The sequence below is a fragment of the Typopeltis vanoorti genome, chromosome 7, assembly GCF_054136105.1.
Source record: "Typopeltis vanoorti isolate ZY-2024b chromosome 7, IOZ_Tvanoo_1.0, whole genome shotgun sequence".
Classification (NCBI taxonomy): Eukaryota; Metazoa; Arthropoda; class Arachnida; order Uropygi; family Thelyphonidae; genus Typopeltis; species Typopeltis vanoorti.
In genome coordinates this window covers 66,855,112-66,882,986 of record NC_143555.1, presented here as the reverse complement: position 1 = coordinate 66,882,986, position 27,875 = coordinate 66,855,112, and the positions used below count along the sequence as shown (strand labels likewise).

The 27,875-nt window shown below is 35.2% G+C and overlaps 1 protein-coding gene across 1 annotated transcript; it reads left to right on the top strand.

The window, feature by feature from the left end:
• Window positions 1-25,431, top strand: LOC150104742 (cytochrome c oxidase assembly factor 5). Its single transcript, XM_090395329.1, has 3 exons — window positions 1-235; window positions 9,753-9,854; window positions 25,256-25,431. Exons 1-3 carry the CDS (start codon window positions 122-124, stop codon window positions 25,295-25,297), a joined length of 258 nt encoding a protein of 85 aa, XP_090251455.1. The 5' UTR covers window positions 1-121; the 3' UTR covers window positions 25,298-25,431.
• Window positions 25,432-27,875: the final 2,444 nt, after the last annotated feature.

Below are 27,875 nucleotides of genomic sequence, written 5' to 3'. Positions count from 1 at the left end.
TACTTGTTTTCGGATGTGTAGTAGCTGTGTAACTTTTGTGAAATTGAAAGCGATAAATGAAATAAGAATGTTGTGTTTTTACACTGTTTAATTAGTTTCATATTTTTTTTTAATATGCAAGATGTCAGATTACAGCGAAGAAGTTCCAAACTCGGAGAGGAAGAAAAAAGAGCCATGTTCGGGGGCAAGAGAGGACTTGAAAGCTTGTTTGTTAAATACAGATTGTGTGCGTGTGGTACGTTTTGCCACAGATGAATGGAATTAAAAAAATAATAATAAATAAATAAAAGTATTGTATTAAATATAGAAACCTTTTTTTTCGTTAACTGTTGATGGAGCAGTTTTTGTCGCATCACAGCAGGTCTGGTGTGTAGCTTGTTTTTTGTTGCAAGTAATAAACGCGTCTTGTTATTACTGCGGGTGGTATACGTATATTCTGAATAATGTGTGCAGGCCTTCTGCGGTGAGTCTATGGAGATACCCATTTAACAACACGACACTTTACTGGTACGTATCCATAGAATCATGCGCGCATGAGATAGCGATCTCTAATGTGTATTTGGTTATTGTACTTGTGTATTTGGTACAATATGATTCAATTGGTTACCGTTTAGTTGCGGACAGAATGAGAGAGAGCGCTATGCCAAAGATTTAAACTGTGGTTTAAAATAAGGAATGAGGATATAAGAAAAGAAACAAAAGTTTACATATAGGGGAAGAGATTTTAGAATTAAATTGGAGATAGGCAGGACATATTGCAAAGATGAAAAGTGATAGATGACAATCATGCAAATGCATTCATGTGAAGGAAGACAAATGCCTGGATGACCAGAGAGAAGATGGAAGGATGACCTAGTGAGATGACTGATGAATGTTGGCATTAAGAAGTCTTCAGTAGAGAAATGGAGACCATTGGGGGAGGCCTATAACCAAAAATGGTTTTAAAAAAAGGGCTTAGAAGAAGATAGTGATGATTCACGTCATGTACACAGATGCTCGTAATGGGAAGAGAGGAGTTTTGGCCATTAGTTAGTTCCTTCATGAGACTTGATTAAAGGAGAAGATTATAATTGCATGAATAGGGTGTAAGAGGGTACGGTATTATCGAGGAGAATGGGAAGAAAGGGAAAAGAGATCTGTCTGTTAAGGATCTCTCTACGTCTAGGGCACATCAGAAAAAATACCCAGGTCCTTAAAAGTGTACAACCTCTACAGCTTTTAAGACCCACCAGCAACTTGCTACCCTTATCTGTTCTACTAAAGATCAGTTCCCTTCTCTCTCAGTGCCTGCAGTATATAGAATACCCTACTCCTGCAATTTCGGATAGACTGGTAGATCAGCCACTATCCGTTTAGATAAACACAAATCTTACATATGCAATCACGACTATGGTCAATCTGGCCTTGCAGACTATGTATTGGATACACCTCATAGGATCCTCTGGAAGAAAATCACCATGCTCCATGATAGCAAATTTAAAAAGGAAAGACTTTTTTTGGAATCTGCAGTGGCACTCAGAAATCAATCTAATTTAAACAAATATGGATACATAAAACTTCTCAAAATTTGGGAAACAATAATTGTCAGAGGTCATGGTTTACATCCTAGGCTGCCTACAAATGCCCATAGAGGATGCACCTAGTTCACCTAGGTAGGACTTAAAGAGTCGCCCATGTGTTTCATTAAGTATTGTGTGTGTGTTACAAGTGTTATTTGTATTCCCTGAAGATGTCTTGGAATATTGGAAATAATCATTGAAATGTTGGAAGGATTAAAAATTAGTTTTTAATCCTTTCCTTGTGCTGTCAATACGCTATTAAATCTCCAACACGAGGAAAAGAGATGTATATTGCTGATAGCAGAAGAATTGCAATCAACAAGAGTAGAAGTTAGCAGGAATCTGTGTTTCGTGAATTAGAGCCACTTAGGGAAAAATATATGTAACCTGTTTCTGCTATAGTGTGTGTGTGTGTGTGTGTGTGGTGGGGAGATGTTATGTGCATCAGAAATTGCCTGATAAGCTGTTATATGAAATTACAGGTGAAGGTATGTGTATTAATTGGATGGGTTGTATGTGTATTAACTGGTTGATTCGACTGCTTTGCAGGATGATAAACTCATCTTTTTGGATTAAAAAACATTTTCACCTCCATATGAGACTGGCTAACTCACCTTCATATGAAAAACTTATAACTTTACTTGGGATTTAAAACTAGGTCTTTCAATCGATACTGAATGAGCTAAGAAGGCTCCTTCACTGAGCACTGGGAAGCCTGAACAATGGGAACTACTTAATCAAAGGGAGGAAAGGACATGGGGAGGGATGAAAATTAAATTAATGTGTGATATGATGGAGAGATTCCAGGCTTTGAGTGTGTTAGATGTTCTGATAGTATGAGAAAATTTGTTCATCATGAAGGTAGCCACTTTGTCCCAGATTGGGGGAAGTAATCATGTAGTCTTAACTATGGTTTTCAGTTAAGGACAGTGGTTCCCAAACTGTGTGCTAGGGCACTGTAGGATATTTAAATCAGAAATTTTAAGTAAGTAGTTTGGACCTATTTATTAATAATAGATATTTATTGATTGTTAGATAAATTGGTTTAATCCTTTATTCAAGTGTAAGCAAACAAAATTTGCACTTGAAGCATCTTCCAACTGGCTACTTGTATATAGAGTAATGACATCAGTTGCCTTAGTATTTTAAGTAGATATTTTAAATTTTCAAAAATTTTACTTAAAATTTTTTTTTTGTTCATTTTGTGTGGTTCCCATCCATGAAAGGTTATTATAAACCTATAGTACATTTTGTACTGTGGGTGAGCTAAGGATTTTTTTTTTTTTTAACATTTTTATCAATTTTTATTTTTTGTAATTTTTTGTATTTATTTATTTTTACATAGTCTGGAAACCCTGCTCTAGAGACCAAACATGGAACTTTTTCAAGCCACTTCAGGCCTCCAATAAGCTGGGCTGTGGTCTCACACTGGGCAATGAAATTCATCTCCTACCTAAAGACAATCGCAAACATCCATGCCCAAGATGATTAGAACTGGTGACCTATTGGTTGGAGAGTGGGTATGCTAACTGCTCAGCCAACCAGGCTGGCAAACTACTTACTTAAATTTTAAGTAAACAAAACATCTAAATGGAATTTAGATGTTTTGTTTAGCATAGCAGTGCTGTTCAAAAAATTACTGAGGCATTCAGGGTGTTGTGAATAAAGGAAGTGTGGGAACAAACCTGTAGTTAAGGGTTAACACTGTGGAATTACAGAGTGAGATATTATGATTAACTTGAGAGGCACTTTTGAGCAGGAGAAACTTCAGACTCCAAAGGAAGGATGGTAGTAGTAATAGTGCATAAGAAATGATTAAAGGTTTGTTTGAATAAAATAGTATTGGACTACATTACCAGAGTTAGGAAGATAAATCAGGCACTAGTAAGTGGATGGGGGGGGGGGGGCAGCTTCATTAAGAAGAAGCTGCAAAAGAAAGGGGGAAAATATGAAGGGGATATAAAGAGAAATGTGATGAACAAGTTCATAAGCAGAATAAAGCACATAGAAAGATGACTAGCATACTAAGAAAGGCAAAATGGGATCATGAGAGGAAAATTAGCTGAGCTGATCAAGGAAACTCCATGTGGTGAATAAAAAAAGAATTGTGGAGGGATGACATTAATGAATGCAGATGTTAGATTACAGAAACAGAAGAAATATTTGAATTGCTGAGTGATCACTTTGTGAGATGTAATCCAAGTGGAAAAAATGCAGTGACTGATTGGTAGGGATCAATATGAATACAGCCTTGAAAATGAGAAAGGCATGAGATTTGACTATAATGTAGGTCCCAAGACAGATAACAAATTATAGATTAGTAAGTCCTAGGAATGACAAAAGGAAAATGAATTAGTAAGTCCTAGGTTAAAATATTGAAAAAAATTAGCCAAGGACAGAATTCACCAATTTGTGGATAGGAATATGATACTGTATAGGAGGGAAAGCACAGATTTTTGCTTTAGTAATGTATGAAATGTCACCTGTAATAAAGTGACATTTGAGATCAATAAAGAAAATGTCCATACCATTATATTTGGTGGACTTTGCAAAAGTCTTTGGCAAGATATAGCATAAAAATCTAATATGTAAATCAGAGCAATCAGGGATGGATAGAATTGATAGCATGGATAAAAGGATGGTTGATTGATGGACATCAGAATGTTGTATAATGGTGAAATAGAATCAAGAAGGAGGCAAGTAACCAGTTGTATGCTACAGGGTCTGTACTTTGTCTACTACTGTTTAGTTCGTACATTAATGATATTGGAAATTATTTCAGAGGGAATATCCATTGTTTGATGAAGATGCCAAACTGGAGAGGACAAAAGTTAATGATGTAGAGAACCTACAAGATGATTTAAATTTACTGTACAGACATAGGATAATGGTTGTTAGTTCAGTGTGGCAAAGTGGAAAGTTGTGCACATTGGATTGAAAATGATTACAAACTGTGATTTAGGGTGATGGTGGATGGGGAGTTGAAGTTCAGACAAAAATTACCAAAGTGAACCGGATAGCACAAAAGATTGCTTGAAAAACATCCATGTTGGGATAAGAAGTTCTTATCCCAGTTTATAATATTTTGATAATACAACCACATCTACATTACTATGCACAGATTTGACACAGTAGTCATGTATTTCTTGAGATGAAGTAGCGAAGAGGATTCAGAGGTAGTTGATCAAAATGGTGCCATGTAATGTTTGAGGATAGAGTGAAAGTTTGTGAGTCATTGGTTGTGAGCAGAAGAGAGAAGTATTATAGCAGCATATAAGTTAGAAAGCAGATTTTATAGGATAGATAGAGAAGAAGTTTTTTGGTATGTGACAAGGAGGAAAAAAAAAGAAGCTATCCTGGAAAAGGTGTAAAGAATGTGATTGGTTCACAAGGTTGTAAGACTACATTTTAAGCACTGTTTCTCTTGGAGAGTTCATATATATATATATATATATATATATATATATATATATATATATATATATATATATATATATGAGTTATATCTATATTTTATATATATATATATGAGTTATATCTATATTTTATATATGGATAGCTAAATTATATATATGAGTTATCATATCTGTATTTTATATATGGATGGCTAGATAATATATATATGAGTTATCATATCTATATTTTATATATGGATAGCTAAATAATATATACATGCATACACATACACTGTATATATAAACCGAATATCACTTTAGGAGCAATGTATATATACATAAAGTGAATATTACTTAGGAGCCAGAAAAAAACAAATACAGAGGTCAAAGCTAATAATAAAACCATTTGAAATTATTCATTATTAAAAAAAAAACTTATGGAAACAACTACCATGTTATATAAAACTTCAGTTTAATATATATCAAAATAATCGCTAAACATTTTAACCTTCATATCAAGGCCATTGGTTGGAGTATGCACATATATTATCTAGCAATAATTGTCCAGATATCCCTGTTATTTGAAATTATGGAACATTCCGGATTTGTTAATAACATAAAAACTGGTGCACAGATAGTAGGAAGCAGTATTTTATCATAGCAGTTGAATATAGATGGTATGGCAACACAACATGAACTCAGTGACTTCAAGAGAGGTGTCATCATGAGCTATCATGTTGGTGGCATGTCCATACATTCCATTGCCGCTCAACTGGAGCATTCAAAATTAAACATTGGTCATGTGATCAACAAATGGAGATGTTCTGGCATCACTAGAGCAGGATAACACCAAGGATAGCTGCCAAAAAAGACTGACAGGGACAGGAGGATGTTTAAATGGGTGGTACTCAAAAACCAACTACAGATGGCACAGACCATCCATCATGAGTACCAGTAGCACCATGGTGAGCACTAATAGTGTATGAAAAACTCCATTTACTGGGTTTCCATGGAAGAACAGCGACACACACACGCCAAACATCACAACAGTGAACACGATGGCTCTTCTGGCCTGGCGCAAAGAGCGTGCAATCTGGACAATTTACAAGTGGAAAATAGTACTCTGGAGTGATGAATCAAGGTTCACCTGTTTCCAGTCAGATGGCAGGGTGTGGAGGCAGCCTAGTGAACCACCATTATTATAAAGATTAGTATGGTCAATCAAAATTTCACGGACTTCTTTAAATTGGCATTTGTATTATATGATGTAAAGAACAGATACTTTTCTAATCAGTTTGGTGTAGAGTGTTAAGATCTGAGAGGACTGTTTTATTAAAATTGCTAAATTTGATGTATTGTGTTCTTTTTTACGGATAAGAATTGTGTGCCTAGTTTCACCAATATAAGGTACTTATATTGGTGAAACTAATATAAGTGTACCTTATATTACCTTATGCCTAGGCCGCCCTAGGGTATACGCTACTACTGCACCAATACAGGTGCAGTAGTAGGGTATACCCTAGGGTGGCCAAGGGCAGTGGGGGATCCTTGGAGGAGTTGAATATGTTTTTTTTTTAAATTTTATAGGTGGTTTTAAAATTAGCATTAAGATTTTAATAGTGTAGAATTCTATTTGTAGAATTCTGGATGGACACATTCAATCCACTTAAGTTTTTCATGTTTTGCAGCAAACCCTTACTTTAGGACTTAAAGCAATAATTTCAGCTCTTATATACTGGTTTGTTCTAATGTATGCGAGTACTTATAGATTGCATATCTAATTATAAGAATAGGCTAGGTGGTAATTTAATATGTCTAGGGGTTGAGTTCATTGCTTTATTGAATATGATGTGGCCTAAGATTGTTGGTACTAGTGAAACCTGGCTATCAGAATCAGATATGGTAACAGAGTTGAAGTATAATTAGTATACTATTTTTAGGAGTGACAGAAGGTACAGGAGAGGAGGACGAGTACTACTAATGATATCGTCCTCCTCTCCTGTACCTTAGGATAGAAATGCAAGAAAACAATGATGGTAAGAACGTCACATGTAGCATGTGAAAGAAGGAACTTGAGGTTAAAGTGTGTTGGATTTTCTCATAGTGTCAGAAGGAGTCTCTGTTAAGAATATGGCTATTTTACCACCAGTTAGTGACAATAATCATACTGTGCTTTCTTGGGAAGTATCTAATTGTATTGATGCTCTGATTAGAACAAGTTACATGTTCTAATCAGAGTTAGAAGAATACTACCCATGGTATCAGTTCCTGAATGGGAAAAATGTCAGCAATGCGTGGTAATCTTTGAAAAAAACATGCTTCACAGCCTCCTCAGCTTCCACTGTACTGATGTTCTGCACCATCTCCTCATAAGGCTGCCCATCTTTTCTGTGAGTCCTCACATTTTCCTCATTCAAGAGCCCTTCAAAGTATATTCTCCATCTGTTTTTTTTATCCACATCCCTCCTTAATACTCTTCCTTCAGAGTCTTTGATCTGCCTCACATGCAAGATGTCCTTTGATGCCTTATTTCTACATTTTGCCAGTCGATAAATTTTTCTCTGTCCTTCCTCTGTTTCTAATTGATCATAAAGATCTTGATATGCCATTGCCTTTGGCTGCAACAGTTCTCTTTGCTTCTCTCTTTCTCTCTCTGTACTCCTTTTTGTTCTCTTCCACTCTCGACTCATCCAACTTCTTCTTTGCTTCCTTAGCCTTCACTGCTTTTTGTCCATTATTATTCCACCACCACCAACCCTCCTTCTGCCTCTAATCTTTCCAGATGTTTCATTAAGTACCTCGATTGTACAGCTCAGAAGTGTTTCTGAATTGTGTCTCTACCAATCTTGTACACTTTCTAGTCCATCCAAAATCCTCTTTAACACCCTTTCCCTGGTTCCTCACACGCTCTTCTTTCAAGCAAAACCACTTAATTGTCTTCCTCCCATGGCTTCCCAAGGTTCTTATCTTCGACCTTATTTTAAAGGCTGCGCACAGCAGCCGGTGTTGCTGCACCACTTGATCTGTTGGGATTACCTTACAATTTGTTACTTAAGGTGTTTTCTTCTAGTCAAGATGTAGTCAATCTGTGAACTGTTGTTAGCACTTCTAAATATTATCAAATGTTCTTCCTTCTTGCAGAAAAACGAGTTCACAATTTCTAGATCAAGCACTACCACAAAGTCCATAATCCTCTCCTTCCTGGTTCATCATTCTCTCTGCATGACTGTCATGCACCCTTCCACAGTTCCTGTTCTGTCTTCCTACATGTCCATTCAAGTCTCCTCCGACAACCATCAACGTGTTTTCTTCCAATTCCCTCATTTTATCATCTAACATGTTCCAAAATGCATCTTTCTCCTCTTCTGTACAGCCAGCTGTTCTCATAAGAGGAGCAAATGTTCCCATTTGCTCCTCTTCAATACCCAGTTTCAATCGCATAATCCTGTCGTTCCTCCTACCCACTTCCAGGACTTTGCCCTTCATTCTACCACACACACACATACCACAGTTCCGACACCATTTCTTTCCTCTTTATTCACTCCTCAGTAGGACAAATTTATACCCCATCTCCAAGTTCCTTCACCTTTTCCCCCCCTTACACCTTGTCTCTTGCACATATAAAATGTCCAACTTCTTCATCATTTCTGTTACCTCCCTTCCCCTTCTAGTCATGCTTCCAACATTCAGCGTTTCCACTCGCAACATTCTCTCTGCCCACTGGGCTCACTTCTTTAACTGCATCCACCCCTGATGTGGTAGCCCTCATCCACTTCTCGTAGCCGTAGGGCAATGCAGCTGCACATTGCCTAAGGGGTACCCTAGCCCTAGTATCACTTTCTTGACTAATTAGTTAGATGGCAGTGAAGTTTAATGATCAGATGTCCTTCCTGATGTCAACCCTCACCATTTATCTGGGCTTGGGACTGGAACCTATTGGGCTAGCTTGCCCCCTTCAGTGGCTGCATAAGATGGAATGAAAAAGCAAAATAGGAAAAATTTACTCCTAGCCCTCGAGGAAAGGAGCAAGAAGAGAAGAAAGAAGAAAAGAAGAAAAAAAGGGGGGAGAGACCAGTCTACAGATAATATAACAGAAGTATATTACATGAAGTAAGGCATGGTTCAGCATCAGGTACTTCGTGTTTACTATGCCCGTACTCACTAAAGCGTGAGCCCTTGAGGAAAAAGTATTTCTTTAAACTTGTTGTGATAAATCCATTAAGCCATCAAAACAATATATTGCAGAGCTGTCTAGCATATTTGATAATTGGAGGAAGCAATCTTTTTTATTTCACATTTGACGTCCATATACACCATATGGTCACTTCTATACCTCACCAGGTTTTGGGAGTGAAGTTTTCTGCTAGAATAAGGTAGGGTTGCAGACTCCCTTTCCACACAGAGTTTGGACAATCACAAACACCCATGCTCATAGCAGGATTAAAACCTGCAGCCTCTTGGCTGGATAGCAGATACACTAACCACTTGGCCAGCAGCATATAATCATATTAAATTTCCCACCAAGTGAGTAGCAATGTGCTACTCACTTGGTGGGAAATTATAATTACACCTATACTTATATTGAAAATCTGAAACTACACATAGAAATATGTAATTGGTTGAATGGATAATAATAAACATAATTTATCATAGGAAAATTAAATTGGTTGTCATAAATTAAAAATTTTGAATTTTAAAGAGGTGATGTATGATTAGAAAGACATTTCATGTTTCAAATAATCTTTAAAAAATTATCTTAAGTGACATAAATTTAATTGATTTTTTTCCTCCCTCATAGCACAAGATAACTCCAAAAGAATGTCTTATATCAAGGCACCCAAGTGTTCCTGAAGAGTGCTATGCCCTCAGAAATACCTTTTTTGAGTGCAAACGTTCATTGGTAATTCAGAAAGCATGAATGCAAACACTATACTGAAATAAGTATTGAGCCACTTCCTGTTTTAGTAAGAAACTTACTAATATACATATTCCTATCATCACCTGTACTGCTATAAATTACAGATATACTCCTAGTCAACTGTACATCTGTATACTTCAAATGGCATAGGAAAAAGAACTTGCATACTTCAAAAGTAGTGCAGTATTAGGATGCCGTGTCAGTGGCCTGTAATTGTAATGTCAGTGGGATTAATAAAAAAAAATTCTGCATAATCTAAAAATTATTCTGGCAGTATTATCTGATTAAAAAAATCATTAAAAAATGTGAGGGTGCCACATTTGCTATGAAACACACAAGAAATCTCAGGAAACTCAACCAGTGACACAAGGGAAGCATGGTGTGGTGTACCTGGTTGATCAACCAGAAATTTAGTGTCTACTAGAACACAATTTCAAGAGATAGTCTCATTTTCTAGAGAAATCCAGTTGCATATAAGGGGAAACATCCACTACTGTACTGGTGTAGAAACACATAACTGGTTCTTAACAAATCACATACTACCTTTCCCTTTCTGATGGGATAGGCAAGTATGCATGTCATAGATGCCTGGAGAATGCTCTGCACTTCATCCTAGCTGAATTTTTGTAGCAGAGTTGTAATGGCTTCCTGATATGGGGTTTGATTTAAATCTTGGTCAGGATTTGACTAACGTGTACAAGAGTCCTGATCTTGTGGATTGCTCCAATACTTATTTCAACATGCCGTGTGGTTATATATATGTGTGTGTGTATAGTATTAGACTACTACCAATTATTTTCATGTTTGTGCTTATGAGTTAATTAACAGTAGTCTTAGTAAAATAATTGCTACTGTTTTAAGTTTAGAGCAGTTTAAAGACCAAAATGGTAATTAGTGTTTTAGTGCAATATGATGAAATAACTTAAAATTATACATAGTAATTTTTTGTAGTAGTAATACTACAAATAATTATTGTGAGTAGTAATACTATGCATAGTAATCTTCTGGTAATTGTTAGGAATTCAATTTTCATTTAATTGTTATTTCTGCATTGTTATTTTTAATTGCAAATTATAACTGCAGCATTAATGCACATCCATGATCTTTCATCAGTATGAGAAATTATTCATGATTCAAAACCATAGTGAAATTAGAATATAAGATACAGGAATGTGGGCTAATTAAAGATCTATACAAGCACAACCTTTAAAGAATTAAGAGCACTGACCAGGGTATCTGAACCAGCATTCAATGCTTAGCTTCTCATAATGTGTCCATTAATAAATATCAACTTGGGTACTTAATAATGGACTGATCATTTGGGACTTAGCCAACTGAATTGTATTTTGTATTGGCTTAAACAACAAACAAACATGATAGTAAAACATAATGTAAAGTCATACCAGTTGGGATGTTGCCTGGTTAACAAAGCTGCTGCTATGTTTATCAGGGAATCAGGGTGAACATTGAAAAGGTAGCTACTCGGAATGAAAATTAACATCAGAAGAATTGAAGATAGGCACCATCCACATAAGACCCCTACCACTACAGAAAAGAAGTTGCTGTTAGAAGAATTGAAAAATAATAACTCTATGTTGTTATATTCAAGCAATAGTGATCAGGGAAAAGAAAGAGTAGCAGCAGCAGTATTATTCCATACTAAATAAAATCAAAGAAAATAGATTTCTTCAGTGGCAGACAATTTCAAGTAGAGTGATGTGAGCAAATTTCAAAATGAGAAATTGGACAATGAGACTTATTTTTTATTTAATATCCCACAGAAGATTCTAAGGAAGAAGTGGAGGAGTTTTTTTAAGTCATTAGTTCTTGTTAAAGATCTACTTTCAGAGTAGGAAAAGAATAAATAACAGATATATAGAAATGTTTTGGGAAATTTTGAAAAGCAAAGCTAATAATAATGGCAAGTTTTTGATAGATTTCTGTTTAGGATATGGACTAGTCATAACTAAAACAATCTTTCAACATAAAGAGGTGTATAAATTCACTCAGAGAAATTCAAGAAATAAGAGTAACCTGTTATTGTCAATTGTGATATCTTCACATTTGTTCAGGATACAAGAATATATAAGATATTTGAAATAGTTAGTAATCACATAGTCTTAAGGAGGATAAAACTGAATTTCATATTGCGAAGAAAGGTGTAAGAAAGTTTTTAAAATATTGCAAGAGCTGGATGCTAACATTGCAGTGGATTTGGATGAGATATTAGTACACTTGTTAAAGGAATGAGATAGAGAATTAGCTATGTCCCTAATCTTGCTCAACTTGAGTGTCAGAAACTTCTACAGAACTAATGAATCTGTATGGATTCATTAATTCTGTAGAAGGTAAGATGGATGAAATAATAGAGGTGGTGTTAAAATATTGCAAGAGCTTGATATTAACACTCCACTGAGTTTGGTTGAAATGTCAACTTCTTAAAGGAATGAGGTAGAGAATTACCTATGTACCTAACTGTTTTGTTTAATTTAAGTCTCAATATGAACACAATTTGATGAGTAGGAGGAAAGCAAGATAATTTCACTTTATAAGGGTGTAACTAGAACTGATGCAGCTAATTGTATGCCAGTATGTATCTCTAGAGTAATTATTAAGGTATTAAATATTGAGACTTAAGTTAAACAAACCAGGTTAGGTAATAGCTCATTCTCTACCTCATTCCTTTAAGAAGTGTGCTGATATTTCATCCAAACTCAGTGGAGTGTTAATATCAAGCTCTTACAATATTTTTTAACACCACCTCTATTATTTCATCCAAATTCATCTTACCTTCTACAGAACTAATGAATCCATACAAATTCATTAGTTCTGTAGAAGTTTCTGACACTCAAGTTGAGCAAGATTAGAGGCATAGCTAATTCTCTGGCTCATTCCTTTAACAAGTGTGCTAATATCTCATCCAAACCCACTGCAATGTTAGCATCCAGCTCTTGCAATATTTTAAAAACTTTTTTGCGAAGAATAAAAACTAACTTGCAAGGAATTGCATCCAGAGTTGGAAGATAATAATTTCCTCTTTATAGAGGACAGTATTGGATAAGGGAAAATGGATATATGATGAATTGTTTAGATTTTTTTCCAAAGCATTTGACAGAATTCCAAACAGGTGGTTCAGAGGGATTGGCATGTAAAATAAATTTATTGAATGGATTGAAGGATGATTATCTGATAGGTATCCAGATAATGATGTATGGAACTGTTGAATATAAGAGAATAAGGATGAGGGTGACCAGTGGAGTACCACAGAGTTGTGTGCTTGAACCATTGGGGGGGGGGATGATGGAAGGCTACATTCAATTGATGAGGGATATTTCTATAAGAGATCTTCGCAGATTGACTTGAACAAACTAATTCTATGGGCAAATGTTAAGGAGTCCCAGTTTAATGCTTATTCATTCTATTTTATAATGTCATCAGCCTAAAATGCAGGAGATTATGTATTTTGAGCAGAGCAGATTTAGCTATCATGAAATAAGTATTGCATTAGTGGAAATTAGCTGCAGTAGTTGATGAAGCTAGAGCCTTAGGAATAATAGTCAAAAGAAAAAAATTTGCTTACCTGCACTACTGTGTGTGATTGGTTTACTTTTTGTAGATGGGATTTACATAAAAAAATTTTTAATCTGTCATAACATTTGTGTCAATGCACACAGTTTACATATGCACTTTATAGACATCTAAACCCAGCCTACTATTTCTAATAAAACCTTGGTTCACAACAGCAACAGCACTTATGAACAACATTCTACATTATTCTTTTCATCACACAGGGGGAGTGGTGGTACTTACACATTCATCAGATCTAACAGCCCATACTAGATATTACCAAACTTGCAAGCCACATTTTGATCTTTCTTGTCCAAAATTTTCTTCTCATTCTGTTGGATTTGTTTGCCATCAATGCTTTCCAAATTATGATAATCACTGGCCTTTTTTAAAATATCTTTGAAGCTTCATTTTCTGTTATCCAATACTCAAGACAGCCAGTCAGTAACTCTAACTGGCTTTCCTTCACCAGTTCTGCTGGTAAAGCTGTAAGGGACACTGAAGTATTTTCACTGACAGCAATATGACAGAAAATGCTAAATTATTTTCTGTCAGCAGTGATCGTAACATGAATTAGCCATCACTCACTAGATTAATAGATAATTCTCATGCTTTTGATCTTTTTTTTAACCATTTCTCCTTCTAGATATATTGTAGATGTCAAATCTCCTCTTGATAATGCATAACCTTGTCTCAGTTTTCTTTTCTGCAGAACATCTTTCTATTCATCCTCTTAGTCTCTGTCCTTTGCTACTGCAGTAGTGATAAAAAAATCGACTTTCATGATTTCTATTCTTTCTTCCCGTGGGCTGATTACTGTTTATGTGTTTCCTTTCCCAGAAATTTAGGTTTTTAATTCTGCAGAACAAGCAAACACATGCATAATTGACAGACAGTATACTCAGTCTTACTTGCTTTGGCCCCAACAACAAATAACCATTTCTGCTCTTGAATTCCTTGGTATCTGCATTGATTGAATCTTGTTGGAATGAATGTCTTCATCCTGCATTCCACTCATGACCTCTGATCGTTATACAAGTCTAATTTTGAATAGCATTCCCACATTTGGGATTATGCTGCAAAAAAAGGCATTCAGGATGATAGGTGACTGGCTCCCTTGCAGTCTTGCCCCTATCACTTTCTCATAAACATCCTGTTTTTGCTCTTACAGGTATATTCTGCTGAATTGGCTTTCACCATTCTCCAACTTTTGTCTAAACATGTAAAAATGTAATAGTTGCTTGTCAGCATCCATTTACTGCCCAGTTTAAAGTCTGCTGAACTAATTTTGATCATTCTGTGTCTATCCCTGTCATATGTAAGTCTTCCTTAAATTGTGTTTTTGTAGGTTTTGCAGACCTTGTGTTTCAGGTAATATTTAAAAAAAAAATATGCAGCTCTATTTGTTAAGGTAGACTTGAACTTGTTGCATTGATCAATTTTTAAAGGGTCTTTCCCTTTCACTTGATATAGTGTGCAATGGTGGTGATGGTCTTCCACTGTATTTTATGAACTTCTTCAAAGGTCTGCTAGACCAGATTCATGGTCTAGACCAGTGGTACACCACAATAATAGTAGTATTTCTTTATACAGTCTCTCAGCAATCATTCAGGTAGAAAGACTGTATAGAAGTTGAGGTTCAAATGTTGGTCAGTTATGGACATAATATAGTATTCTAAATGCATTCCCCCCCCCCAAAGACTTTTTTGGGGGGGTTGGAGGATGAGGACTTATTTAGATACTCATAACTACAAACCTATAATCGCTCTCTCTCTCTCTCAATCCCCCCCTTCTTTAACACATTCCCTAGAACACACATCCACATCTAATGGTAGACCATTCCACATGCACTCACCACACATCACAAAAAGAAGAAGAAGATAGATCTCGCATGCTTCACAACAATACCCCTAGCCAGCTTTTGGGGATGATTCTGAATTCTATCTCCACCATCAATGAGCTGTAAAAATCTCACTTCAGTCTACTTTATGATCCATTTATTAACTTGTATGTTTCTATCATATATATTCTCTCCTCTTCAAACTTTGAAGGCATAGTCCCTCAGTGTGTTCTCATGTGTACAATTCATTCCATTGGCCAGTTATTATCTTGGTTACCTCATGCTGAATTTTTTCAATCATGAAAAAATAGTTTAAATAATGGACTGTGGCAGTCCATTATTTACCTTCTTTTTGCTGCTGGTTTTATTACCTATAGTCACTATAAATCTTCTATCTTTTAGCATATTGTTAATAATATGGACTATTGTTTTACACGGAATAATTTATATAGAAGGCCTTGTCTCCAAATGATGTCGAAGGCTGTTGACAAATCAATAAATGCTGCTGATGTTTTTTAACCTTTTTGAAAACCAGCTTCTATGTGAGTTACCAAAGAGAGAACCTGGTCACAACACCCACGATTTGGTCTGAAGCCAGCTTGTTCTATTGGGACATTTTTAAAAATTGTGGAGCTTATTCTATTATAAATAAGTCTTTCAAAGAGTTTATAACAACAACTGAGGAGAGTAATAGATCGGTAACTTTCCGGTTTATGATTAGGCTTACCAGGCTTTAAAATTGAAAGTACTTTTGCTTTTTTAAAAATAGTGGGAAGTTTACCAGTTGTAAGAATATCAGTATAGCACTTTGTTAACCATAATCTTGAATTTCTTCCCAGATTAATCAAATATTCTGGATGAATGTTATCATAACCAGGAGCCTTACCAGGCTTTAATTCCTTTAAGGCTGCTTCAACTTCTTGCTGCATAAAAGGGTGTGCAAAATTTGAAGTTATAGGTGAAGACTTGCTAAATTCTTTTAATTTTCTCTTTATATATCTTGTATGCTTTTTATTGATTGGGATACTTGATATATTAACAATATGTATAGCTAGTTGATCTGGGATGATTCTTGGTTGTTCTTTAATCAAAGGAGCACTACCACCTAGTTTCCTAAGAAGGCTCCAAGCTTTACGGCTGGAATGAGTAAAGTCTATACCTTCAACTGTATTTACCCATTTTTTCCTTCGGGATATATCCAAGTTTTCTAGGAGTTCTTCTGCTGTTTTTGGGTCATTGTTTATCTGATATTTATTATAAAGTAATTCACATTCTTTGCTCCAACCATGTATATAGTTATGTCTAATACCTCTAGGAATACTTTTCTTGGCAACAAGCAGGACTACAACTATAAATCGATGAAAATTACTACTTATTGGAGATATCCTGAGAATACATTTGTCAAGTTCGTTTGCGTATTTATTCCAGTCAGCCTTTTAAAAATTCCAGCGTGGGATAGGCTTTGATCTTACAAATGGAATGGAAATGCCAATGTCAATTAATACCGGTCTATGTTGAGACCGGTATTAATTGACAGTTAAGACCCTTCTCAGATTTTGCATAGGGTGACCTGATTTTTGCTCATGAGACATAAATCAGAGTTATAGTCTCTTTTCTAGGCCGCAGATCTAAAAGTGCCTTTGTCTTTGGCATCAAAGACTAAGTGAAGATTATTTAGTTTGATCCAATCAACAAGTTTTTCGCCACATTTGTTGTTTTGAGCATAATTCCACTGTTCATGGTGACTATTCAAGTCCCCAATATAAATTGCAGGATGTTCAGCAATAGGAATAATTTTTTCCGGCCAAGGTGATCCAAGTGGCTTATAAATATTCGTAATTGTAATATCTTGAACTTTTATCACTATTGTATGTATGTTTTCTACAATATTTTGAGATAGAAGAAAAACTTCTTTAAGACGATTTCGCACATACATTGCTATTCCATACACTTCATGATAAGTTGCACCAGTAGCAGTACAACCTGGAATGTGACCTCTTTTAAGGAGCTGTTCAGGATCAGCAGCATGTGTTTCCTGGACAGCAATCACATCAACATTGTTGGTTAACAATAATTTCGATAAATAATCACATTTGGCTTTGCTAATAGATTCAATTTTTAATTGACAAATACGTAGTAGTGTAGGGCCAATGTTTCTAAATTCTGGTTTCTGCAAATCACTATATTCAATAAATTCAATAGACATCATGAAATTGGCCAGGAGATCCTTAGGATGGACTGGCTGCCTATCGCTGTTGCTCATTTAGCACCACTCAGGGGACACATATAGCTTTAGGATCACTATGGACGCGAGCAACTTTGTCCCCCCCTATGATACTGTGCTAAGTTTATACTTCTCTGTATCATCTACATTCCTTATCACTTTCTGTAACTTAGCATCATCAGCAAATAATTGGATATCACACTGAAGATGCTCTCCAATACATGTTAAACAACAATCGCTCAAGTCAAGAACATGGTGATACACCACTAGTTCATCTTCATCCTCCTCAGTACCATACAGCAGTCACTTTCTAATCCATGACAAGTTTATTTTGCAAACCCATGCCCTTTGAGTTTGTATAACAACCTCCAATGTGGAATTGGGTCAGATGCCTTGGCAAACCAAAGGTCTCATGAAGGAGAATGAATATACTGTAGTATATTCATTCCCATTATCCAACTTGGTTGTCATTTTTCTAGAACATGAGCAGATAGGTAAAACTAGACCATCTTTAACAAAACCATGCTGCCCTCTATAGAGGAGCTTAATGTTTTCTATTCACTTTTGTATGAGATTCTGATCTGGCTTTTCCAATACCTTGAGGACCACACAGAGGTACTAATTGGTGTATGATTCTATATCTCAGCTCTACCCTTGTATAACCATATTATCTTGCTTTCCTTCCATTCTTTAGGAATCTTGCATATGCTGAACTAGTCAAGTTGAACAACAAGATCATAGGCATTGCTTCCTTTTTCCTATTCCTTCAGCATCCATGTCAATATCCTATCTAATCCAACTACTTTTGAGTTAAGCTCTTTAAAAAGTTTAACACTTCTACCTTTATTCATTATTCTTCATCCTCTATTCTTTCATCTAGTTCTTTCCTTGCATCCAGATAGCTAATTGTGTCATATATACAATTATGGTGGCTATATGTATTCAACAATTAAACAAGATTATCTTATTGAAATTAAGATATTTAAGGAAGCATGTATGTATTGATATCTCAATTCACATAGGAAGACCAACTCAGTTATTTCTACCATCTACATTCACTAAGGATATTTTTCTGTGGTCATTTTTTTTTTACTTGATATATAGTGATAAAATTGTCTTTGATTCCCTTTGACCTGTTTGGCTAACTTACTTTCATAATCTGATTTCCCATTTCTCACCATGGCCATCACTTTCCTAGCCTGCTCCTTAAAGTGCCTCCACAGTCTCATCTGTTGTTCTCATGATATCAGATCCACAGTATTCTCTTTTTATTCACCTCTTGCTTTTAACACTTTGAGTCCTAGACTTACTGTAAATTTATATGCATATCGATGTATATTTACATCAATATGACTCAAAGTGTTAAAGGGTTATTTATTCACATGTGATTAATTCTCTTAACTATGGGGACACAGTCAGCTACACTTCTTTTAGGCACCATTGACTAATTTCCATGTACTGTTGATTGCTCTGAAATGCAGTTTCCCATGCCAAGGCACTGCCTGAAGCTGCCCTTCCAGGTTTTCTTAATCATATGACCCTTCTTAGCCACTCTTACATACATCGTCACCTCCCAGGTTAGAACTTCATGATCACTCCCACCAATTGGAGACAGTGGTGATCTCGTTTATAAACAATTCTCAGATGCTGTTACTACATCCACTGTTCTTGCTGTGGGTCCCTTCCATCTCATGAGCCAAATACTCAAATTTGACCTTGCAAGTTTTAAGCAAGCATTCCCTACTTGAACATGCAGTAGAGAAATTCCTCTGTAATTCTCATATTGTTTTATTTCTATCACCATTCTGTCACTTCTTGTTTCATTGAAAGTTTCCCAAAGTAATTGCTTAGGAAATTCTCAGTTTTCATTTCATTTTTATCCTCTCTTATTCCTTTTAAAGTACTCTTTCCTCAATTTCTAAGTATTTTCAATAGCCTCCAGAATATCTGATATATATCTTCTATATTTTTACTAGTCTTGCTGTGACTTTTGTTTAGCAACTTTTATAGTCTTTGTCCTACATTTTTGTCTGTATTCTTCCTGAGGACATACTGACTTACTTGCTAAGAACTTTTTATGTGCATTCTTCTTTTTTGTGACTCTCCCTAACTTCCTGAGTCCACCATGTAGTTATGATTATTATTTTGGTCTCACTTACTTCACCTGTTTCATTTTTTCCCTGCTATTTGTGAAGCTCTTTACTGCTCTCTCTCCAACTCTTATGTAATATTGCACAGCACTTGTTAAAGCCTTGATATTTCCAAGGTTACATGGAATGAGGCTTGCATAACTGGATTGATTCAGTTATGTAAGTATCTTTCAAGGATCATTCAACTCTGGTTGTGTTAACACACAAGCTGGCAATGATGGTAAAACAGATTAATGGAAATGCTGGGGGAGAAAACATAATCCTGATGAATGATGGTTTACGCATTCATCAAAGTTTAAGTTGACAGCTATGTTTACTGCACATTAGAAATAAATATCCATATATCTCAGTTGCTTCTCATCATCATCGTAACACAAAATATGGATATAGACCTTATCATCTGGTCCATTCTCATTTTTAATCTTATAGCCTCTTTTGAGGTCTACCCAGCCTCCTTCTCTTCCCATTTAGTTTATATTTTAGTAATTGTTTAGGATATTTAGTATTGGCCATTCAGTTTACATGTTCTGTCTAGTGTTGTTTATTTTTGTTTAGCTTTCTTCTGTTGATTTTATTTGTTTAGTTCTTTTAAAATATTTTCATTCTTTTTCTGGTCTAATAATGTGTAACTTGCAGTTCTTCTCATGAATTACATTTCAGTCATTTTTATTCTTTGTTGTTTATTTACCTCCAAAATTTTGCTGTCCTCTAATAATGTAAATGCTGCTAAAAGTATTGTATATTTTTAAGTGTACAAGATTAGCAAGCCTCCAAAGAGGCTCCCTAATCTTGTATAATCCCATGCTCTAGAGACCAAACATGGTACTTTTTCAAGAGCCCTTTCAAGCATCAGTAAGCAAGGTATAGTTTCACTAGGCAAAAAAAGTCATTACCACCTGAAGTGGTAAGTTATTACCACTTGCTAATGAAGTAACCACCACAAAATAATGTCAGCTCTCGTTTTTATTTAATTGATAAATTTTAGCTTTTCAGGAGTCTCAGAAATCATCTTACTTTCTAGTAATAGGCCTAGTGAACTGTTATGGTCTCTTCCCATCTTTTCAAAGGCTATCCTCTATTCCTTCTCCCTTGAGGTTGATATCTCTCTCTCTGGGGAATCTTCCTTTACTCATTCTTTCTGTATGTTTCTCCATCTCTCTCTCTCTAAAGAATGATGTAATATAAGGCAGGTATCACCTCAAGGTCCTTTAAGATTTCGTTATTTCTTTTGAAGTCGGGTCTATTGTATTCAGCTGTTTTGTACATATATCTCATTTCAGAGCTTATCAAGTCCTTTTCTATATGCTTGAGTTATGGATTCTTATTCTTGTTTTCTTGCTTATTAAATTTGTATTGAATATCTGATTAATAGCTTTTGTTATTCCTGTATAATTGATTATTTTATGTTGCACATCTTTCTCTCTTTCATAAAATAAGTGGTATCCTAGATATTTGAATATATTAACCTGTTCTATAATATCATCGTTGATGCAAATTTTGCTTCTAATTAGGTCTCAGCCTTTAAATGCTATCACTTTGGTTTTGGAAGCAGAGATTTCCTGTATGTTTTTGCTATTTAATTTAATGAAAAGCTACTTGCTGTAGTGAATATTCGTTATCTTCAATTAGAACTTGATCATTGGCAAATAAAATTGTATCGATGTTGGTGCAATCATTTATTTGATTGCAAAACTGGTTGTTTCCCTCCACTCGTATAATGTTAATAAAAATATTAAAGAGGAGCGGCGATTGACTATATCCTTGTCAGACACCTGCATTTATGTTCTGTGATTCAGATTTTTGTGTGGCAATCTTTATTTTAATTTGGTTATTATATATATATACTGAAAATTGCTTTAATTAACTGGGTAGGAATGTTGTTATCTCTTAAAATTTCCAGGTAGCTTATTACGATTGATTTTATCAAAAGCCTTTTTATAATCAATGAATAATATATGGGTTTCTAAATTGAATTCTCTTCTTTTTTCTATCAGCAGCTTGAGAGTGAAAAAGGTGTTAGTACAGGATCTGCTTTTATGGTAACGTTTTGTTCCTTTCCAAAAATATTTTCATAATATTTGTTTAATTTAGTCTTTAAGAGACTTGAATATATTTTATATCTGGTATTTAAAAGGCTAATGCCTCCATAGTTTTGACATTCATTAATATTGCTTTTTTTTTTTTGAAGATGGGAACAATCATAGCATTTTGCCAGTTTTCTGGTGGTAATTGACCATTTAGGATCTTATTCATGAATTCTAGCAGTTTGTATCTGAAGTTGTCTCCAGAGCATTTCAAAAGTTCCATATTCATACCATCTTCTCCTGTGCTTCTATGGTTCTTGCAACGTTTAAGTGTTGCATTGTTTAATAAATTCTCGACTATTTGTCTTGACTCTTGAATCTTTAAGAGTAAAGGAGTCTGTTGTATTTGAGATAATGGTAGAATTAAATAGAATTAAAATAGCATATTTCAGACTATCTGATGTGAGATTGAGGCTAGCAGAACAAAATATACAGTTAGATTCTGCTATAGACCAAGGGATGGAAAAGATGATGGAGATAGTATGCATTGGCAAATAGACTCAATCAGTGGAAGTTAGGTAATTATTATGGGTGATTTCAACTATGGGAACTTAGATTGGAAGAAGGAGAGGACTCATGGGAGGAAGAAAATGGAATTTATTCAGTTACTAAGGGATAATTACTTGAGACAGCACGTGATGGAATATACTAGGTGTTCAAGAGTGCTCGACTAATAATTGTATCTGAGAATTTGTCTATAAAGAATATGACCACAGTTGCCAAAAACTGGCGAGGGTGATCATATGGTCTTGACCTGGGAGGAGATTAAATGTGCGCAATTTTCAGTTAAGAAGGGGTATATGTGGAATTACAGGGCTGATAAGTATGACAAGCTTAGGAGATTGCTTGGATCGGTGCCATGCATGTAAAACTGCTAGGGCTGGTTGTGTAAGGGAAGTGGTAAAGGAGTGTTTGAGGGAGGTAATGGCAGACTGCATATCTAGAGTCAGCAGAGTAAATCAAGTGGGAGTTAAATGGATGATTATCATCATTAAGCTGGAGCTGCAAAAAAGAAACAATCGTGGAGGGAATTTAAAGAGAAAGGTGGCCTGCAGGCACATGAACAATACAAGGCACAGGCCAGAAGAGTAACTAGTGTGGTAAGAAAGACAAAAGCAGATTAAGAAAGGAAGTTAGCAGTGAATGTATATGGCAAAATGATTTTAATGAATGGTGATGGTAGGGAGATAACTGAATCAGCTGAAGTACGAGGGCTGTTCAATAAGTAATAAGAGTAATTTTATTGTTGCGAAACCACTCATCACAATATTTTTCTTTGGAATAAAGAAATATTGCTGTCTGTATTAACAAAAGAGGTTGATAGATGGCATATACGGGCTGATGTGCCAGAGTGTCACGTGATTAAACACAAGCTTGTTTCTGCGTGCCTTCGAACCTCGACCAGTCGTCGAAATGGAAGCGTCCTTGGAACAGCGTTATGCGATTAAATTTTGTGTGTGTTTGCAAAAATTGGCATCGGACACTTTTAACATGATACACGAAGCTTTTCACGATGAAGCAATGTTGAGGGCAAGTGTTTTTCGCTGGCATAAAACTTTTAAGGAAGGCAAAATGTGGAAGATCTTGAACGTGAGGGAAGACCTTCAATGTCCATCACAGAGACAATGATCAACACAGCAGCGATTATCATCAAGGAGGATTGCAGAATACAGTACGCCAGCTGCATGTTGTCCTGAATATTTCTGTGGCAAGTGTTCACTCATTTGGGACTGAAACGTGTTTGCGCCCGATGGATTCCCAAACTCTTGACACCAGAGCAAATGCAGCATCGAGTGGATGTGTGCATAGAATGGAAAGAAAGACTGGAACAAGAAGGCGACAACTTCTTAAGCTTGTCTGATGCAGATTTTTGCAAATGCACACAAAATTTAATTGCTTGTAGGCGTGCCGAAACAAGCTTGCATTTAATCACATGACACTCTGGCACATCAGCCTGTATACACCATCTATCAACTTCTTTTGTTAATACAGACAGCAACATTTCTTTATTCCAAAGAAATTAATATTGTGATGAGTGGTTTTGCGACAGTAAAATTAGTCCTATTACTTATTGAACAGCCTACATAGTAGAATTACTAAGTGAACACTTTGCAAGAACATATCATCCAGGTGGTGATATTGCAGGAACAAGAGAGGCAAAGGCTTATATAGGAACTGAGGTAAATGAAATTGAAGGGGCATAGCATTTTACAGAACCTTAATGTGAATACAGCTGTGAATAACCTTCTGTGGGATTGGATGGTATACCAGCTCGGGTTTTAGGTGAAGCAGCAAGGGAAATGCCAGTGCCCTTGACCATATTCTTTAATCTAAGTCTCAGCTCTGAGTTAGTCCAGAGGGGGGAGGGGGAAAGAGGAGAAAATATCTCCATTGCATAAAGGAGGCTCCAAGACTGATGTAGCAAATTACCAGCTGATCAGCATATCAAGAGTTGTAAAAGTATTGGACAAGTTGGTCAAGAGCAAAATACACGAATGGATAAATGGAAATGAGATACCGTATGAGGGCAGCATGGTTTGTGAAGTGTAAGTCATGCCTCAGTAATTTGCTCATGTTTTATAATACAGTGACAGCTGAGTTGGATAAAGGAAATGGATTTACAGTGATTCTCCTGGACTTTGCAAAGGCCTTTGACAGGATACCACATAGAATTCTAATCAGTACACTGCATCATGGAGATAGATATGGTTGATGGAGAGTTATCAGAGAGTAGTTTATTCAGGAGTAGAGTCCAAAAGAAGGCCTGTGGCTAGTGGCATGCCACAGGGTTCTGTTCTTGGATGGCTACTGTTTAATTTATTCATTAATGATATAGGAAAGGATCTGAGGGAAACTGTTCAGTTGTTTGCTGATGATGCAAAGTAGGGTAGAGCAGTACTTAATACAAATGATGTCAAAATTTTGCAGATGATTTGGATAGATTGGCAAAAGAAAATGGATGTTAGTTTAATGTGGCAAAGTATAAGGTTTTCGGGATGAAATGATTACCAACTGTATACCACATTGGTGGAACTGTACTCCAGAAAATTGACAAAGCTAGAGACTTGGGAGTGTCAGTGGATAGAGAGTTAAAGTTTGGGGGGGGGGGGCACATAGCATCTGATTCTTTCCATAGTATTCTTTTCTCCATTTCTAAGATTTTGCTATCTTCCTGATATTTATTTTCTATGTTCTTACCGTCTTCCTGCAACTGCTTCTCAGCTAGTTTTATATATTGCTTTGCTGACAAGAAAAATGTTTTCTCTTTGTATTCTCAAAGAGAACAAGCTGACTTACTTGCCAGGAACTTGCAACATGCTTCCTTTTTTTCCTTCGCTGCCTCTATAACTTCCCGAGTCCATCATGGCACCAAATATAATGTGAATTAATGTGGTATAATTCTGAAGTGTGCTAATATTAGAAAAAAAATCTGTATTTTTATGCCTCAAACATAATTTTATTTTGCATTTCATAAAAATTTATGCTTACTTGTTGGCTAAGCACGTATTATTTTTCAGTTGGACAACAGACAAAGATTCCGAGGACGAAAAGGTTACTGACAAAGCAGAGTTAGAAATTCTTAAAAGTGATTTTTATTTTGTTTTTGTTATTGTTTGTATTCAAATTTATATTTCTCTGTAATGTAGAAAATATTCACCTTAAAATTAAAGTCCAAATTTATTTCTATATTAAACATAGAGTATTTTGTATTTTTCATGCAAAATATTTTACACGAAGCTTGATCAACACAGAAATGATTATATTATCAAAGCCAGGTACTAATGTGCACATGTTTACATTCTTTGATCTGATGCTACATACCTGACTTTCCTTCTTCCTTAGAAAGTAGTCTTATTTTTTCATGTTTTTTTAACTATGATTTCTAATGCTTGGTTATAATGCTGTTGGACTTTTAGAACTACAAAAAGTTTATACAGTTAAACTTGGGTATTAATATCAATCAAGCTAATAGTCAAAAGAAGAAAAGCATTTCATCAAGACGTATAAATATGCCAAATTGGTCATATACTCTATATTCAAATTTTGTTTTAAAAGTTTATCTTTTTCATGTTTACTTGTGAAGTAGATTTGTTGTAATCAAAACTAATGTACAATGTGAATATATGGGCTACCGGGGAATTCATCTTTTAAATAGTGCAATACTAATTCAAATTTCTGGCGATTGTATTCCAGAGTAAGTCCTCAGTTACTTTCTAAAGATTCAAATCATGTTTTTTAAGTTTCAAAGGGCTATTGATCATTCTTCCATGATTTTGATGCCATATGAAGCCTTTTAGGTTCTTTTCTTCTGTAGTTATGATTTGCACACTGAGTTTGTGACAAATACAACTTTCAAACAAATAAGATTCCATTGCATTGAGAGTTTCTGCCTTGTTGCTAATGAGAATTAATGATTCAAAACACCTGACAGCCGTTTAAGACAACCTTATCTTCACTACCAGTTAAGATATTAAAAACAATGAGGTCTGCCTTTTATTAATACTTTTAAGATTAAAGATCTTAAAAGTATTAATAGCCACTCTCACATGCTGAAGGTTGTAATCTATTTAAGATCTCAGTCAAACATTGTTTTGCTACTTGGCTATAAAAGAATAATGGATATCAGTCTTCAATAATATCTTGAATTATTAATATGTCTTATAACAATATGATGTTGAAAGTTTTTCCACTTGATTATGCTGTAAATTAAAAATACCAAGAAGTTATATTCTTGGTTTAATCCTTTATCCGAGTATATGCAAACAAATTTTGCATGTAAAGTCACTTCGTGGCTGGGCTATTTGTACATAGAAGCTGACGACTTCACATCAATTGCCTTAATATCCCATAATGCAATGCACATATCCTTATGGACATATAGAAAGGATTAAACCAAGAATATATCTTCTTAGCATCTTTAATTTATAATAAAATCAAGTGGGAAAACCCTCAACATGTATCTCTAATCCAGAGTATTTTAGTAATAAGGTGTGACACCTTTTGACTACTTGTATATGGAAATATGACTAATGCATTACTTCAACCTTGGTATCACTTCTGGGGCTGGCTTCCACTGATTAGACCTTAATAAAGGTCATGAGTAGTGGCCCCTCCCATAAAGCAAAGCGTTACATGTCTAAGGATATATGCATTATGGGATACTAAGGCAATTGATGTGAAGTCATTAGCTTCTATGTACAAGCAGCCCAGTTTGTTTGTTTACACTTGGATAAAGGATTACACCAAGAATATAACTTCTTGGTATCTTTAATTTATAACAGTATGATTTTTCTGTTTGCTAAATGCTTATCATCAGAGGGATGATTATTTATTAACAAACAATAATCCAATGAATGGATTTTAGACCATGTTTATTGACAGTAATTCATCATATGTAGATATTGCATCGAGATCAATTTTCTGTGTTTAATATTATGCTTAAGCATATTAAGTATCAAATCAAAATAGAAAATTCCCTAGAATGCAACATTTATAATTGTATGTTTGAAGCCATCCTCTTCACTTTTTATCTATAAAAAGTTTCCAGTTTCACTTTTAATGCCAAGTAACAAACTACGACAGCTACTGTTTTTGAAGTTTATTTGACTCGTATGTGTTAAGGAAATAATGCTATACAGGTATGTTTTCACCTCATTGGGTTTAAAATCGTAACTGAAAACCTGAAGCTTCATTTAAAACTAAACGTTGAGGACAATAAGTAATAGTAATTGTATAAATAGTAAGATTTACTGACATATTTAATGTAAAAAGAAACTACATTTTTTGATTTTCTTGCAGCTTTGTTAGAAAGATGAACATACTAGGGAATACAAAAAAAAAGATCTGAGAACTCTTCACTGCGGTTAAATAAAACTGTTCTTGTTAAGGGTTCTCAGATTTTTTTTGGTATATTCTCTAGCATTTTCATCATCCTGATGAAGCTCTCATACAGACAGCAAAACATGTAGAAATTTATTTTTACATTAAATCTATGAATAAATCCTGCTATTATACAGTTATTGAAACTTCAGTTTTTGAGTTCAGTGGTACAATTTTACAGGTATTCAAATGTGGAGATGGTACTTGCATTGACATGAACATTGTATCTGCTATGTGCCAATTTTGCGATTCAGCTTT